Raw genomic sequence first — 18,369 nt, 5'->3', positions numbered from 1 at the left:
AAGCGGCTATCAGCAAGAGGTTGTCACTCAGAGAGAGACCCAGTGGTGTGAAGATGCCAGGTCGCCTGTAAGGGGTCCGCAACTAGCACTGGAGACGAAGTCCTCGGTAGATGATTGGATACTTGATCTGGCACTACAGTAATATCCACCTAAAATTCAGCAGCTCATGGCAATGCCAGTGGTCAGCATCACTTACTCACATTGGTACTAATGTACGCAGAACTTCGGTGACCATCTGAGTACGCCTGGGAGTGAGCGACAGGTTTTCTTTATAGGTGTGTGTGGGGAGGGGCGGGGGGTATTTATGACAATCTGCTGGACAATACGTCCCCAGTGGCAACGCCTTCACTCCCGAATAGACAAAGTCCCTCTGAAAAAGATACAAACAGGACGGACTGCGATTGTGTACTCGCTATGCCGTGTTAGAAGCGATGCTTCAGAACTGTATGGGGAGGGGGGGGACTTTCTGATTCTAGAACTTGTGCGATTGGTACAGAGATGCGGAACAACCCTCGCGTTGGTGTTCTGACGTGTCTTTCTAATTGCTCCACGCGGAATGATGTAGATATTTTACGGGGCAAACGGAAAGGATGCATGTGGTGTGCAATAATGACACTACGGCCGTGGGAACCGGAGAGTAATGACTCCGTCCGTGGGTGTCGTACAAAAAGGAGAATGGCCAGTAGAGCTGTCGAGCAAAGACGCCGGCTGCGGGAGCCTACTTGGGCAAGTTCCGCAGCAGCCTGCTGTCCGTTCGAGATTACTTCCGAGACAATGCACTGCACGTTGTATCACCTGTCTTCCAGCGGGTGTTGGGTGCAGGTGAGATCCTTTCAGCTTAGGCAGACTAATTTCACGCAGGAGTTTGTTCACGTATGAAGTTGAACCACTTTTAACACAATACTTGCAAGTTTAGGGGACCACAAAAAAATGGCTCTGAGCACTATGGGACTTAACATCTGCGGTCATCAGTCCTCTAGAACTTAGAACTACTTAAACCTGACTAACCTAAGGACATCACACACACCCATGCCCGAGGCAGGATTCGAACCTGCGACCGTAGCAGGCGCGCGGTTCCGGACTGAACCGCCTACAACCGCTCGGCCACCGCGGCCGGCTAGGGGACCACAATCCCAAACCATTTTTACTTTTGTATTGTTAGATTCCGTTATCCATTCATTTCATCAGGTGGAAATTCGCAGAAATCCTTCCTCTACTTCGCCAAACCTAATTAATTTTACTCAGTGATGCTAGTTAAACTTATCAATCAATGTATTTATTACTATCTAATCTAGTCTTTGACTGAAAAAAAAACATTTTTGTGATCCTTAACACGGTCCATAATTGAAGCAAATAATGTCCTGAACTCATTGTTTTTGAGATGCCATGTTCTTGGGGAAAATATTTCATTAATTTGATAATTAGAGAGAGATTTTACGTACGGATTATAGGTTATTGTTTGGAGCGTGTTTCTCTGTGCCGACATAAATTTCAGGATAGAAATTTATAGTAAAGTACCACCCGCCATGCCTCATTTTTAACACCGCACTTCCCAAGATAGCCGACTATGCCGAACGTGTAATAGCTCAGTCGACAGAGACCAACAACCATGGAATGATGGGATTAGTTGGTGTAGTCGGATATTTTTCTACAGAGGCAGGAGCAGTACCATGAACAGCATACTGCAAATTCTGACTGGTGAGGGACGAGTGTCGTGGTGGAAGTGCATTTGAAGGTCATCTTTGCACGATTTTCTTGAATAACTCTAAAACCGTGGCCTTTAGCGAGAACGAATCTCATTACAAAATTTAACTGCAGTAAATTTCTTGGATAAAATCCTGTTCATTTTTCTTGCACTTAGCAAGCGAGAGAATATGAAAATCCAGCTGGTGTTTTTTGAAGGCCAGATGCAGAGTTGTGGGTTGCGTAAAAGAACAACAGTAGGAGCAGCTGTGTCACCCTGTACTAGGTGCAGCGAGATATGTTTAACAGCCATCATTTTATTAAATGATGGCCTACATGAGGTTCATGAGTGAATATATTACACAGTCCAAACGACAGAATTTCGGACTAAAAATACTGTTTGTATCTGGACTGAATTGCTGTAGGGTGCTGCCTCATCCTGCATCATACGAATGAGTTATACAAAGCTGAGTGAATTATGTGTATCATAGCTGATGACGGGGTACAACATTCAGGTTGTAGAGGCAGCTACATTCAACATCTGTAGGAACTCCGTGACACCAAAAAGGTATTTCGTCAGTGTGAATCTGAATGGCTGGAAGTAGCGAGCAGTATGGCGCAGTCGCTGAAGCTACCTCTGTCATTATAAGTCACCTTTCACCAACACTGACAGGATGAACTAATTTTACGTAGGAATTTTCTTTTTATATTATTTCCGTTTGCATCATTGAACAGTTTCGTGAGACATATAACTTTGGTTCGAAAGCACTGAATCATTCCTTACGCGAGCGCAACCTCTCCTTCATCTTATTGGGTGGTCGGAAAATGGCTATCATACCTCTTCCACCCAGGATAACGTCTATTTTACAAGAAGTAACACCTCAGAAAGAAAGAAGCACGGTAGGTAAATCGTCACGTGAGTGTTCAATATTTTCGCGTATTCGTTTCTTGGAGAGTGCTAACGATATATCTCGATCTCCACATTGATTAAGGATAGTCTCGATGCCGGAGTCACTGACATTTAATAAGATTTGTAATACGTGTGGTACCAAGTACAACGGTCATTCTGTCCATACCTGTACGGACCGGTCTGCAGTACACCAATGGCACACTAAAAGTCGAAAACTTGGGAAATCAGCGCTTACTGAATACACAGTCTCACAAACAAAGATGGAGCAATGTTTTATAAAACTAAAAATTTATCCCACGCTTTTATGTGTTGAGATTCAGTTATTAAAGGAGAAGCAGAAATTAGAATGTGCAAAAAGAACTTCAACTGAGAAGGTGGCTGCACTCTTCGTGGTGGGTTGAAGCGATCTCTCAATGTTGAATGGTTGCAGAGAAATGCGCTAAATTGTTTGCGTTCCTATGAGTGCACTGATACGATCAATACAGACAGGGATACAATCTTTGGTAGCATGACGTTATGAAAGTATACCGAAAATGTTATATAAAAGGATGTCGTGCGAGGATCCTCGATCACGTAGGATTAATGATAAACAGCATGTTAAACGTTGTGTTTCGAGACTCTATTTCTCATTTTCAGGTTAAGTATGCAAGATACTTACCAATACAAACATTAAAAAACGTTAGCAAACAAAATGTCGGACAAAACAGTCAACGTCTTACATTGAAATCACTGTTCTTCGTGACCCATCAGTTTCGTCGACTCCATCCACATGTAGCTTCCCATTTTGTATCAACTAACGAACTACACCACGGATACTTCAGGAGTCTGGTCCACAAAAGTAGGTTATCTGTGCAGGTTCTATTTGCAATCTATTTACAACCTTTTATATCCCATTTATTCTTCTGATAATGACAGGGGGATATTATGTTACTCATCTAGAGCCAGGTAACACATGTGTAACATACCAATGTATTTAAGTACACACATCATTATCCTCCCCCTCAGGGAACTGATCAAGGTCATCTCCACCCCTTCCCTTACCCCTCTCCCCCTCCCGTCCTTTCCGCTCCTGAACCGATAAGATTCGAGCACCACCCCCTCTTCATGCTTTTATAACAGCAGCATTTGAGTGAATGGGTTCATTCTGGAACTGTGCAGTACAGAGAGAGGAAAGAGTGTGACTTTCTGTTAATAACAAATTAATCCTATTGTAATTACGTTATGTCATGTCATTTGAGGTCTATTGTGTGGGTATTTGGTAGTAACAAATTAAATTTAGGTTGGTTAGTTGATTTGTGGAAGGATATCAAACAGTGAGGTCATCGGTCCTCATAGGATTAGGGAAGGATGGGGAACGAAGTCCGCCGTGCCCCTTCAAAGGAACTATTCCGACATTTGCATGAAGCGATTTAGGGAAATCACAGAAAACCTAAGTCAGGATGGTCGGACGCGAGTTTGAACCGTCGTCCTCCTGAATGTGAGTCCAGTGTGCTAACCACTGCGCCACATCGCTCGGTAAATTACATTTGTCGTCATTCGAGACAACAGCAGACATCACACCGAGGCACATGTGTATATACTCTCATTTTTCCAAATTTTTCACAATTTTATGTATTCTTCCAAATATTTTACAATTTTATGTATTTTTCCATATTTTTCACAATTTTCCAATCACTTGAGTTTCGTCCTAGTGGTGTTGATAGCATTTCAGATTAACGTTGCATCACATCATGCCATGTCGCATCGCGTCACATCACGTCGACGTCACGATGCTCTCTTCCAATTACAATGTGGCATGTGTACTCTCATTTTTCGTAGTGTTCCCTGTTTTCCAAAATTTACGTTTTATTCCATATTTTTACAGTGTTGAGTTTTTTTCCACAATTTGAAGCATTTTATCCAATTCAGTGAGTTTTGTCCCAGAACTTTCGCTGTCACATCGACATCACGCTAGGTAATGTCGTGTCACATAGCATCATGGCGACGTCATGATATTCTCAGCCAATCACAATGCAGTACGTGTCCAAAAATATCTGCGTTCTTTATCATTGCTAAGTCATTCTTTCATTACCAGTGTCTACATGCGACGTGATAGTGCATTGTGTATGTGTCAAAATCTGACCACGTTCTCCTGTTGGTAGAAATAATTATGTCATGAAATAATCGGAAAATTAATGACGTCGTAGGAAATTCTATTACCGATTTCTAACCAAAGATACTGTGTTTATAAGAAATACCGCACTACGGCAGATAAACTCTCTTAAGTCGTCCCCCTACATCACCTGGGAGTGATGTCATATTTACGTGTTAAAATGAGTGCGTTGTTAGAAGTAATGACAAAAAGGTAAATTTATTATTGTTGGATGTGAGGTCCGCCAGTTACGCAAAACACCGTTTTCCTCAGTATTCAAACATGTTTCGACACCACTTTGCCATCATCAGTGGGTTTTCGTTTTTATTTATTCTGTAATGGTTATAAAATTTTGTGCATCTTTAGTTCAAACAATAGATCGTTTCTTTTTGTAAATACCTTAACATTTGGTGTGCATGAATTTTCTGGATCACTTGTGTGTTAATTACTACAGGTAGCTTGTCATCTGCAACCAAACGATGTTGATGAGAAAGTTTTTTGCTGGGAGCTAACCTATCTTCTAGAATGTAATTTAGTTTGTCGCGATGTTTTCGCGCCTATATTCGTTTTTACTTACGTTTACGTGTGGCAAGCACTTCCATTCTCCGTATCATGCAATTTATGATGTCATAGAAAAACTTTTAGGTTTTAAGATTTCTAACCAAAGATGCGTTATATGAGTCTAAAAATTAGCACAACACTACAAACTATGCACTTAAAGAGCTGACCAATGTCTCCAACCACGGCCGCGCGGGATTAGCCGCGCGGTCTCAGGCGCTGCAGTCATGGACTGTTCGGCTGGTCCCGGCAGAGGTCCGAGTCCTCCCTGGGGCACGGGTGTGTGTGTTCGCCCTTAGGATAATTTAGGTTAAGTAGTGTGTAAGTTTAGGGACTGATGACCTTAGCAGTTAAGTCCCATAAGATTTCACACACATTTGGACATTTTCCTCCAACCACTGCTGGTCATACTAAGCCGAAACATTTAAGCAACGGAACGACAACGTGGCGCCTGTTGGGTAGACTACAGCGCAAACGAAGAAGCACTGAACTAGGAATGGCCAAGAAAGGTGCAGTATTTTAGGTGTAATTGTCTCCGACGCGGCTGACCTGGTTGATGGAAAAATCACTGACAGAGACACCTCGGCCACGGCATACAAGTTCCCCAAGTTCTAATGCATAGGTGGAAATATGTGGGCCGCATTGCAGATAAGCGTGAGCCTCTGCGTCCTTTCTCTCTCTGGACTTATTAGAATCAAATCTCTAACCACCTGCTTTCAAAACTAGCGTTTGAGCACAGGTAGCGTCAGTCACGGTCAGCTAGAGCTCCTAGGTAGAATACGAAGCCATGTAGCCTTCCACAACATGATATAAACTACTGCATTATTACTGAGTGTGGGACATAGTGTATGAGCGTTATAAATCCTTCTGTGTCCAACATATTGGCAAGGTTAGTCTGGAGTTTCGTTCAAAAATAGGCAGGAGTGGCACAATGTGATAAACTGCTACTTGGTGGTTATAATTGAAGTGCAGTTTCTCACAGAGTCCCAGTATGGGCTGTAATTAACGTATGGCAGAGGAATTTGGTAGATGTTCTAATGTGCTCATGCAGAACCAATTTAAGCAGGGAAAAAATTAGTTCTAATTTTGGACACTAGATGCAAATATGGCGCTTTGAATGCAAGAAACACGCCTAAAAATCGTCCCATACATAATATATTAGGAACAGATCATGGACTGAAAAGGGTAAATAAGTAATAAAGGCAAAATATTGGTTTTATTATTAAGCAGCGCTTACACAGATTGTTGGAATCATTGTCGATATCTTATACAGCGCTATATTTGCACCTGGTGGCCAAACCTGGGACTAATTTTTCCAGTGTAAATCGGTTCCACATTAATGCATTAGTACATCTACTAAGATTCGCTGCCGTACGATAATTACAGCGCATATTGAACCTCCGTGAGTAGCTCCACTTTAATTATAACCACGCGGTATATTCCCCTTACATGTTGGGTATAATGGGCATATCGGGAAAAATGTAGTAATAAATATAATCCTGCAAGCACACTGATGGAGGATGAGATCCGCCTGTGCTCCCATGGAGAATAAAAAGAGATGTAATATTAGTGTGTGATGTCACTATAAGACTGAAAATATTAGTTGACAACTTATACAGGATGCAGGCTGTCATGCGAGAGGACCGCTAGAGGCAGGTACCACATGGTCACACTGCCAGTATTGTCAGTATCTCTGTGTGCAGTATGCACGTTGCATCTACCTTCTGACACGCACGCCACTGCAAAACCAGCAGAAGGTTTCAGCCTAGGGTGCCAGGAGAGTTGTAGGTGTGGTCTCGAGAGAAGTGAAGCCGGTAAAACCAGTCCATCTCCTTACAGTCTCACAGTGGAATGTCGTGACAGCTGAAGTTGTCCTTCATTCTTTAATGCGATTACATCTGTCACCAGTGAGACCTTACAGTGTGTAATCATTTCAGCATGGGTTTTTTATATTTTTGTTTTCTATTTACTTATTTGTTTGTATTACGATCCGACGTCGTATTGTAAGATCACTCCAGAGAATAGATTTCTAAAGTTTTCTCAGCTTGACTGAATGCTGGTAAGTTGTCTAGTTTCTGGCGCTTCCGTTTAGTGCACAGTATGCTACTAACTGACCCAGCACTCCACTGTAAGCTTTTTGAGCTCTGGCCTTATGTGCAGCTGTTACGTCAATTCTTCATTTAGTTATTTATTATTTACATTTCTCAGCAGGGGTTTATTTTGTGTGTGTGTGTGTGGCAGGAGGGGGAGGGGGGCGAGGGAGGAGACAGCAGTGGCTGTGTTGTCCTCTTTCATTTAAATGAAATACGTTAGTAACACCTTGGTAGCAGTAACAATTTGATGAGTTAATGTTGTAAGGATGATGGAACTCTTGGCCTGTTGGCCTCTACTTGAGTGATGTTGATACAGATGGCATTGGAGAATATGTGATTTGAGAAAGAAGTTAAGTATTGTCAAGGGTCATGAGATGGGATGCATATGCTAGAAGGTGGGTAGGACTGCAGTTACCAAAATCTCAGTAATGATTTCATTGTCTGAGGTGTTGGGAGATTCGGTTTAAGTTACGATGGGGGAGGACATGGGGTGTGTGTTAAGAGAACTGAGACACAGACGCAGATGCACAGCAGCAGGTCAAAATTCTTAAGGATGTGGGATACTAAGGGGTGCTAGGAGATGAGACACAAGACAGACCAGTGCAGTGCAAGTGTGTTTTGAAGAGGTGTGGGAACTTTGCCAGCTGGTGCAGGATGCGGGCATGGGTGTGTGAACATATACAGAAGGCAAGACAGAGTGCTTGAAGTTCAACGATTTGAAGGTATTGGTGAAACGTGGGAAAAATCAGAGGTCCCTGCGACAGTTTCATAGGTGAGCGTTACTTAGAACCCAGGCACATTGATGAGGCAACCCGGTTGGTGCCTGGAAAACGAGAACACCCCATACCACTGCTCGAAGCAGCTGAAGACAACTACTGCCTCAGTTAGGGAGCTATTGTGCTCAACTCGACTTAAAACCCGAACACATTCCAGCGACATTTTTACGTGTTGACTGCAGACTGACTGTGCTGTGGGCACAGGTGCGGCGCCATTTGGAGGCTGAGTTGAGCCACAGCGCGGAGGAGGAGCACCTGCGGAATCGGCTAAGCGCTGCGCGCGAAAAGGTGGCTGCGAAGGAGGCACAGCTGTTGCAGCTGCAGGAAAAGGCCATCTCCAAGATGCGTGCGCCGCCCGGGCGCCGGCAGGTATGACTACCACACCCTGAAAATTTTTATGTCTCCCAATGATATCGCCAAATTCAAGAGCCACTAGCTGTGACTGATGCATTATGTGATCTAAAGTATCCGGACACTCCCAGAAACTTGCATTTTTCATATTAGATGTATTGTGCTGCCACCTACTGCCAAGTACTCCATATGAGCGACCTCAGTAGTCATTAGACATTGTGAGAGAGCAGAATGGGGCGCTCCGCGGAACTCACAGACTTCGAATGTGGTCAGGTGATTGGATGTCACTTCTGTCATACGTCTGTAAGAGAGATTTCCACATTCCTAAACATCCCTAGATCCACTGTGTCCGATTTGATAGTGAAGTGGAAACGTGAAGGAACACGTACAGCACAAAAGCGTGCAGGCCGACCTCGTCTGTTGACTGACAGAGACCGTCGACAGTTGAAGAGGGTCGTAATGTGTTATAGGCAGACATCTATCCAGAACATCACACAGGAATTCCAAATTGCTTCAGGATTCACTGCAAGTACTATGGGAGTTAGGCAGGAGGTGAGAAAACTTGGATTTCATGGTCGAGCGGCTGCCCATAAGACACCCATCATGCCGTTAAATGCCGAACGACGCCTCGCTTGGTGTAAAGAGTGTGCCGGCCGGAGTGGCCGAGCGGTTCTAGGCGCTTCAGTCTGGAACCGCGCGAGCGCTACGGTTGCAGGTTCGAATCCTGCCTCGGGTATGGATGTGTGTGATGTCCTTAGGTTAGTTAGGTTGAAGTAGTTCTACGTTCTAGGGTACTGATGACCTCAGATGTTAAGTCCCATAGTGCTCAGAGCCATTTGAACCATTTTTTTGTAGAGAGTGTAAACATTGGACGATTGAACGGTGGAAACACGTTGTGTGCAGTGAAGAATCACGGTACACAATGTGGCGATCCGATGGTAGGGTGTGGGTATGGCGAGTTCCCGGTGAACGTCATCTGACATCGTGTGTAGTGTCAACAGTAACATTCGGAGGCGATGGTGTCATGGTGTGGTAGTGTTTTTCACGGAGGGAGCTTGCACCCCTTGTTGTTTGGCGTGGTACTATCACAGCACAGGCCTACACTGATGTTTTAAGCGCCTTCTTGCTTCCCACTGTTGAAGATTAATTCGAGGATGGCGATTGCATTTTTGAACACGATCGAGCACCTGTTCATAATGCACGGCCTGTGGCGGAGTGGTTACACGACAATAACATGCCTGTAATGAACTGGCCGGCACAGAGTCGTGACCTGAATCCTATAGAAAACCTATGGGATGTTTTGGAACGCCGACTTTGTGCCAGGCCTCACCGACCGACATCGATACCTCTCCTCAGTGCAGCACTCCGAGAAAAATGGGCTGCTATTCCCCAAGAAACCTTCCGGCACCTGATTAAACGTATGCCCGCGGGAGTGGAAGCTGTCATCAAGGCTAAGTGTGGGCCAACACCATATCGAATTACAGCGTTACCGATGGAGGGTGCCACGAACTTGTAAGTCATTTTCAGCCAGGTGTCCGGATACTTTTGATCGCATACTGTATGCATTCATTCATTCATTCGTTCGCAAGCATTGTGAGTCCCATTACGAGAGATATCCTTCAAGATTGTCAAAAGAAATGTCAGACGCAATCGTTGCAGGCTACTCCTGTAAAGTGTACTAACAACAAATTGTGATGAGTGCTATTCCCACTGACAGTTATGGGAACAACTTCTAAAATACTGTTAACGTCTGGTACATCAAACAAACCGTTTGTGCAATTTTATACCGAACACTTTCAGCTGTCTATATACTGGCAAAAATTGAACCGTACCTGTATTTCATATGATCATTAGAGTTAAACGCGACACGTATTGCGGAGTCCCGATCCATACATGCACTGATGGGAAAAAATCACAACGCCAAAAAATAATTAATGCAGGGATATGAAATTTCTGTAATACATTTGTCAGAGTTAAATATTTAAGCGATTAACGCTACAAGATCACAGGTTAATGTAATCACGAGATAACCCATTTCAAATGTGAAATGCTGGTACATTAAGACCTGCTGTAACTGCCAGACTGCCGAATGTAAACATGCAAACGCGTATGCAGTGTATTGTACGCGTGCTGGATGTCAGTTGGTGGGAAGGAGTTCCATGCCTGTTGCACCTGATTGGTCAATACAGGGACGGTTAATATTATTTGTGGATGATGCTAGAGCTGTCATCCGATGACGTCCCATACGTTCTCGAATGGAGACAGATCTGGTGATGTCCCATATGTTCTCGAATGCAGACAGATCTGGTGATCAAGCAGACAGAGGCAACATGTCGACACTCTTTAGAGCAAGTTGGGTTACAACAGCGGTATATGGGCTATCGTGATTCTGTCAGAAAACATGCTCCGGAACGCTGTTCACGAATGGCAGCAGAGCAGGTTGCATCACGCTGGGGAGGCCGAGCGGTTCTAGGCACTGCAGTCTGGAGCCTCGCGACCGTTACGGTCGCAGGTTCGAATCCTGCCTCGGGCATGGATGTGTGTGATGTCCTTGGGTTAGTTAGGTTTAAGTAGTTATAAGTTCTAGGGGACTGATGACCTCAGAAGTTAAGTACCATGGTGCTCAGAGCCATTTGAACCATTTTTAGGCGTTACAGTCTGGAACCGCGCGACCGCTACGGTCGCAGGTTCGAATCCTGCTTCAGGCATGGATGTGTGTGATATCCTAAGGTTAGTTAGGTTTAAGTAGTTCTAAGTTCTAGGGGACTGATGACCTCAGAAGTTAAGCCTCATGGTGCTCAGAGCCATTTGAACCATTTTTTGGCCGGCCGGAGTGGCCGAGTGGTTCTAGGCGCTACAGTCTGGAGCCTCGCGACCGTTACGGTCGCAGGTTCGAATCCTGCCTCGGGCATGGATGTGTGTGATGTTCTTAGGTTAGTTAGGATTAAATAGTTCTAAGTTCTAGGGGACTGATGACCTCAGATGTTAAGTCCCATAGTGCTCAGAGCCATTTGAACCTGGTAAGCACAAGGCCAGACGCTGCCTGGTACGGGTGTGGACCCACAGCTATAAGTAAATGATTGGGCTAAGCCGCGTTTCTCCTCTAGCATTAGTATAAATCATATCAATGGTGGTTATTATGGTACTGTTCTACTTTGAGTGGGAACTTCTAGTTTCCTGTCTGGAGTCTACAAGCAACCTGGTATAGACTTCTGCACCAGATTATAAAAGTATATGCCAAATCCTAGACAGATAAGTGTAGTATGTAAAAAACCGTTTGCATTCTGAATATTTTGGTTATGAGTTACACATTTCACACCGCTCACGCTTCTTACTGAACACAAGTCCATTACAAAGTGTATATATAGACACATCAGTGTACTGTTCCTCAGGGTTGCAAAGAGGCTACTCCAAGATGTTGTTATTGCACAGTTCTGGCGAATAAATACTTTGACATTACCTGCAATGCCCAAAAAATTTATGACATAGCCCACTACTGAGTGAAAGCGTTCAAATTATAGAAACCCTGTCTGGAAGCCACGCAATCATAAATACACACATCAAAAAAAATTTTTGCATCACATCGGTTCCGAGAGTTCCCGAACCTGTACAGAAAATTGGTACAGAGATCAACATAATCATCATTTCTGCCCTTTTTATTGCTCATAAAAACCATACTTTCTATGTTGTTCCACCAAACAGCGAGACCTTCAGAGGTGGTGGTCCAGATTGCTGTACACACCGGTACCTCTAATACCTAGTAGCACGTCGCCTTGCATTGATGCATGACTGTATTCGTCGTGGTATAATATCCACAAGTTCATCAAGGCACTGTTTGTCTAGGTTGTCCCACTCCTCAATGGCGATTCGGCGTAGATCCCTGATAGTGGTTGGTGGGTCACATCGTTCATAAACACCCCTTTTCAATCCTTCCCAGGCATGTTCGATAGGGTTAATGTCTGGGGAACATGCTGGCCACTCTAGTCGAGGGATGTCGTTACCCTGAAGGAAGTAATTCACAAGTTGTGTACGATGGGGGCGCGAATTGTCGTCCATCAAGACGAATGCCTAGCCAATATGCTGCCGATATTGTTGCACTAGGGTCAGGATGCAGAGGATGGCATTCACGTATCGTAGAGCCGTTACGGCGCCTTTCATGATCACCAGCGCTGTACGTCGTCCCAGCATAAGGCCAGCCCAAAAAAGCAGGGAACCTCTACCTTGCTGCACTCGCACGACAGTGTGTCTAAGGCGTACTACAGCCTGACCAGATTGTCTCCAAACACGTTTTCGGCGATTGTCTGGTTCAAGGCATATGCGACAATCATCGGTGAAGAGAACGTGATGCCAATCCTAAGCGGTCCATTCGGCATGTTGTTGGGCCCAGTTGTACCACGCTACATGGTGTCGTGGTTGCAAAGAAGGACCTCGCCATGGACGTCGCTTTGGTTCACTCCAGGTCGCCTGGACACTTCCCCTGTTGAGAGCCCTTCCTGGCACAAAGTAACAGTGCGGACGCGATCGAACCGCAGTATTGGCCGTCTAGGCATGGTTTAACTACAGACAACACGAGCCGTGTTCCTCCTTCCTGGTGGAATGGCTGGAACTGATCGGCTGTCGAACCCCCCTCCATCTAACAGGCGCTCCTCATGCATGGTTGTTTACATCTTTGGGCGGATTTAGTGACATCTCTGAACAGTCAATGGGACTGTGTCTGTGATACAGTATCCACAGTCAACGTCTATCTTTAGTAGATCTGGGAACTAGGGTGATGCAAAACTTTTATGATGTGTGTAATTTTGAAAGCAAATCGTGTTTATTTATAGCTAAGGCTGGAAACACAAGCTAGTAAAATGCGCTATAGTTCTAGGACAAAGCGATCACTATAAATTGATCATTATGGCAGATTTTCACAACTACTGCGTTTTGGAACACTGGATGAGTAGCATCTTAGATGAGACTTCTTATCTGGAAACTAGTAATGGCACACTGAAGAATAAATAACCGATGAGAAGCAGGAAGAATAGCTTCACGTTCAGCACTGTAACATACAGCCTGAAACGTCTTCCGCGGGGTATTAGGTGCATATGTTATTTCATTTGTCAAAAATTGCTAATGGAACAATTGATATGGACTCAATTGGAATACATTAATGTGCCATTGTAATCAGCAGAGCTTCTAATGTATGTTAACACTCTAAACAGAACAAAAATTACAGTACACACTGTCACTGTTAATAGTCATTCACTATTAATTTAATATTTCTGCTATAACTTTTCAGGAAAAGTATTGACAAATTTAGGCATAACTAGTTTAAGAACGTTACTCTATACAAGGTGGACATGTGAAACCCTCTTTTTTAAAAATTAACTTTGTTTATCCTTTTGGTGCTAACGGGAACAAAACAGATCGGTTTGTACTGAAAGAAAATAGCTGGCAAACCCTATCCACAACTTACTATGAAATAAGTGCATGTTCCAGGAAGTGGAAGTCTAACAGGGGTATGTGACTCAGTTGCATCACAGGCCCACGTAAGGCACTGCGTATTGCGTCTTCGGTGTTAACCATATCTGTCCTTAACTGCAGTGCACTTTTTCATACACTGTGCTCCAACATGTGATCTGCAGTGACAATTTACTCCAATAAAAGTATGCTCTGAGTGAAGTTTATAAAACAGCAAATGAGGAGCAAACAAACCTAGTAAAATCTTAATACATTTTTGGGGCTTGGTGGTGTCCAATCTGGTAGGCGTACATTCGTTAGAGAAATTTTGCCAAGTTGCAAGGGTGTTTATCTGAGTTCATGGAACTCAAGCGTCCGCAACTACTTCCTATCAACACAGCTCCACTGCCTTGAACAAAAGAGTTACTCGCTCATGAATTTGCAGTCCTAAATTTCCACAACAGTGCTATCTATACCTGTGACATATTATTTATGCTCTGTGCCACTTGGGACTAAGCACTACAACACCAGGATGGTTTTGGATCTGCTCACAATAAGTAACACTATATTCTCCAAGATACAAAATGATCTATACCTGCCGTCACGACCATGAGATCAGCAGCAACAACAACTAGATAGGCCACATTGTTTCACTTACCGATGTGCGTTCGGTGATGGTAAATTGCGTGAGATAAGTTTTGCTCGTTATCTATTATCGTCTAAATCTGTGTAGCTTGACACAATCAAAATATAGTTTATCAGTTCCAATCGAAATCACTGTTTTACGCGACTTTACTTGATTTTCCAGCTGCCACCTGTGACAGACTAGAAGACCAGCAACTTATATATCTAGTGTTTCCATTGTTTGTGCGCAGATCAAGTGTCACATTCCTTGTTTGGTTTTGTGTTTAAGAGGTGTAATTTCGCGTTTTTGTAACTGTAAAATGTAGATTTGCGCAGTCTCTAGCGAGTTGTCATCTGTTTTGTTTGTTTGGAACGGTCGTTGATCGTTTCTTTCAGGCCGGGATAAATGGTGGGCAGTAACGCGCCCGCGTCGCTCGAGGCGGAGACTCAATGTTGAGGCTGCCCATCTGGCCCGGCCCATTAGACCTGCGAGTGGACAGGTAGCCGATTGTTCAGCAGCGTCCGAGCAGGCTCACTGGGGAGGGGTTTACTAGTTATGGGAAGCTCCAACATTAGGCGCATTATGGAGTTCCTTGGGGAAATAGAAATCCAATGTGCACTCAATATGTTTTACTGGGGGCCTCATCCGAGATTTGGGGGAGAAGTCCTGCCTCTGGATGTTGAGCGTGCAGGGATCATTGTCTGTGAGTTGTGTTTCACGCCGACACCAGTGACTCCTGCCGCTGGGGATCTGACGCCATCCTTAGTTTGTACAGGCTGCTGGCCGAAGTGATGAAGACTGCTGGCTTTGCGCGCTGGGTACAAGCAGATCACACACACAGTCTGCAGCATCGTCCCCAGAACTAACAAGAGTCTCTTGGTTTGGGGCCAAGTGCAGGGTCTTAACCAACACTTTAGATTCATTGACAGTGTTGGGGCAGCAGATTTCTGGACCTGCATTATGCGGTGGAGAATTGTAGGACTTTCCTTGATAACTCACGGGTGCACTACACAAAGGAAGCAACCACTTGGGTAGCATAGTACTTGTGGAGTGCATATGTGGGTTTCTTGGAGTGGACAGTAATATGAGATCCTCTGATAGACGCTCGACACTTATTACGCAGAGAGCGAAATCAGTCTGTGTATGAAGTGAAGGCACTTCGACGGTCAAAATTTTGACAGTAAACTATAGAGGTATTTGTAAAGAAGTTCCTGAATTTACTGGAAAGCTGTCGCTCTCGAATTATTCTCGAAACCAAGAGCTGACCTAAGCAGAAGGCTCTGAGATACTTAGCGAAGCATTGAATATATATATCGAAAAGGAAGATTAGGTTCCACAGGAGGAGGTAGGAGTATCATTACAGTGAACAAAAATATTCTGTCTGTCGGGAATGAAGTTGAGTCTGCCTGTGAAGTTATCTGGAAGTGTGTAACAGATCTAGTTAAACTAAAGTTAATTATCGGATTTTTCCACCGGCCATCCGATGCTGTCGTGGCAGATTAAGAATCGTTCAAAGAAAGGCTACGCTCAGTAGCGTGGAAATACTCTGCTGATGCAATTTCCCGTTTGCACAGATCCTTCAAATATGGTTCAAATGGCTCTGAGCACCATGGGACTTAACTTCTCAGGTCATCAGTCCCCTAGAACTTAGAACTACTTAAACCTAATTAACCTAAGGACATCACACACTTCCATACCCGAGGCAGGATTCGAACCAGCGACCGCAGTGACCGCGCGGTTCCACACTGTAGCGCTTAGAACCGCTCGGCCACTCCGGCCGGCCACAAATCCTTATTCTTTATTGATAGATAACCCAAAAACATGGCCTTTGGGTACCTAAACTGAGACGCAGATTCCAAGGCGGCTACACACAGAAAATGGCTGTAATTTGTATGATATATTTCTAACATTCCGATCGTAAACGACCTTGGAAATGTTCTTTATATCCTTATCCGTTTCGGAGATACAGTGGTTCAAATGTCGCCTGTAAAATATGGTATGAGACGAAAACATAGTTTATAAAGTGACATAGCGCGGAGAAATATGCTGTAAAGTGTCTCCGTTATCATCAGAACGGTTCCTGGAACACAGTGGTGTAGTATTAAACACATGAAAAATTTTTGTGCACCTAAGATAGAGGCTGAGGTGTAAAATTAGTTCTGCGTTACTTCAATCGCACATAAGTTATCTATCAAAATTTTGCTCAGCCATAAAGCTCTTTTCATATGAGCAGCAGGGAAAAGAAGGGAACCAGCGGAAAAATGCACTTATTGGAGCAGAAAAAACGCGAATATGATCCTGCTTGTTTAAAAAACTGACTGAAAAGTGGTGTACCAGCTGCTTCGTGTAATCTTCCTCAGTACCTTTCAAAGTTTTCCCCAAAATTTTGGCATGTGAGCATATTCACGCTTTTTTATGCAGAGTGAGAGACAAATAGTGGCAGCGGGAAAGAGATATAAAAGTAATAAAAACTTAAAGATAGCAGACAGTTACAGATGAAACGAAGGAGACAATGACAGTGGGAGAGAAAGAGAGGGACACAGTCTCAGTTGACCGTGACAGTAGAATTGTGAAGGAGTCAGTGCCAGTGGGAAGGGGATAAAGGGAAGGAGAAACTGGAAGTGGGTGAGATCCAGTGATAATGAAAGACAGCGTCTATAACAATTGTAACAAGGAAAAGAGAGGTAGTATCAGTGAGAAGAGACAGCAGCAGTGGGAAGGAATTAATGAGGTAGAAGCAGTAAGATAGAGCAAGAGGGATACAGTGACAGGGAGAGCAGACAGTAGTAGTGGGACAGAACGAAGGAGATGGTGGCCGTGAGACATGAGAAATCGACGTAGTGACACAAAGATGTATTGACAATGACTTGGGCTGACTGAGTGAGTGAGAATAGGTAAGTGAGAGTGGGCCGATATGAGCGACTTATGTTGTAGTAGTAGTCATCAGTCCTGAGACTGGTTTGATGCAGCTCTCCATGCTACCTTATCCTGAGCAAGCTTCTTCATCTCCTTGTACCTACTGCAACCTACATCCTTCTGAATCTGTTTAGTGTATTCATCTCTTGGTCTCCCTCTACGATTTTTACCCTCCACGCTGCCCTCCAATACTAAATTGGTGATCCCCTGATGCCTCAGAACATGTCCTACCAACCGATCCCTTCTTCTTGTCAACTTGTGCCACAAACTCCTCTTCTCCCCAATCCTATTCAATACTTCCTCATTAGTTATGTGATCTACCCATCTAATCTTCAGCATTCTTCTGTAGCACCACATTTCAAAGGCTTCTATTCTCTTCTTGTCCAAACTATTTATCGTCCATGTTTCACTTCCATACATGGCTACACTCCATACAAATACTTTCAGAAACGACTTTCTGACATTGAAATCTATACTCGATGTTAACAAATTTTTCTTCTTCAGAAACGCTTTCCTTGCCATTGCCAATCTACATTTTATATCTTCTCTACTTCGACCATCATCAGTTACTTTGCTCCCCAAATAGCAAAACTGATTTACTATTTTAAGTGTCTCATTTCCTAATCTAATTCCCACAGCATCGCCCGATTAATTCGACTACATTCCATTATCCTCGTTTTGCTTTTGTTGTTGTTCATCTTATACCCTGCTTTCAAGACACTGTCCATTCCGTTCAACTGCTCTTCCAAGTCCTTTGCTGTCTCTGACTGAGTTACAATGTCATCGGCCAACCTTAAAGTTTTTATTTCTTCTCCATGAATTTTAATACCTACTCCGAATTTTTCTTTGTTTCCTTTACTGCTTGCTCAATATACAGATTGAAT

The 18,369-nt window shown here is 43.9% G+C and overlaps 1 protein-coding gene across 1 annotated transcript in view; it reads left to right on the top strand.

Annotated features, from left to right (window-relative positions):
- LOC124545641 (coiled-coil domain-containing protein 96-like) overlaps positions 1 to 18,369 on the top strand; it is a 195,007-nt gene that overhangs the window by 110,297 nt on the left and 66,341 nt on the right. The window contains exon 7 of the mRNA XM_047124587.1: positions 8,356 to 8,520. Within this exon, the coding sequence (XP_046980543.1) occupies positions 8,356 to 8,520 (165 nt within the window). The remainder of the gene's footprint in view (positions 1 to 8,355; positions 8,521 to 18,369) is intronic.

Source organism: Schistocerca americana, chromosome 8 (assembly GCF_021461395.2).
Source record: "Schistocerca americana isolate TAMUIC-IGC-003095 chromosome 8, iqSchAmer2.1, whole genome shotgun sequence".
Lineage (NCBI taxonomy): Eukaryota > Metazoa > Arthropoda > Insecta > Orthoptera > Acrididae > Schistocerca > Schistocerca americana.
The sequence above is the reverse complement of the archived record's forward strand: the minus strand, read 5'-3'. Positions and strand labels throughout refer to the sequence as shown.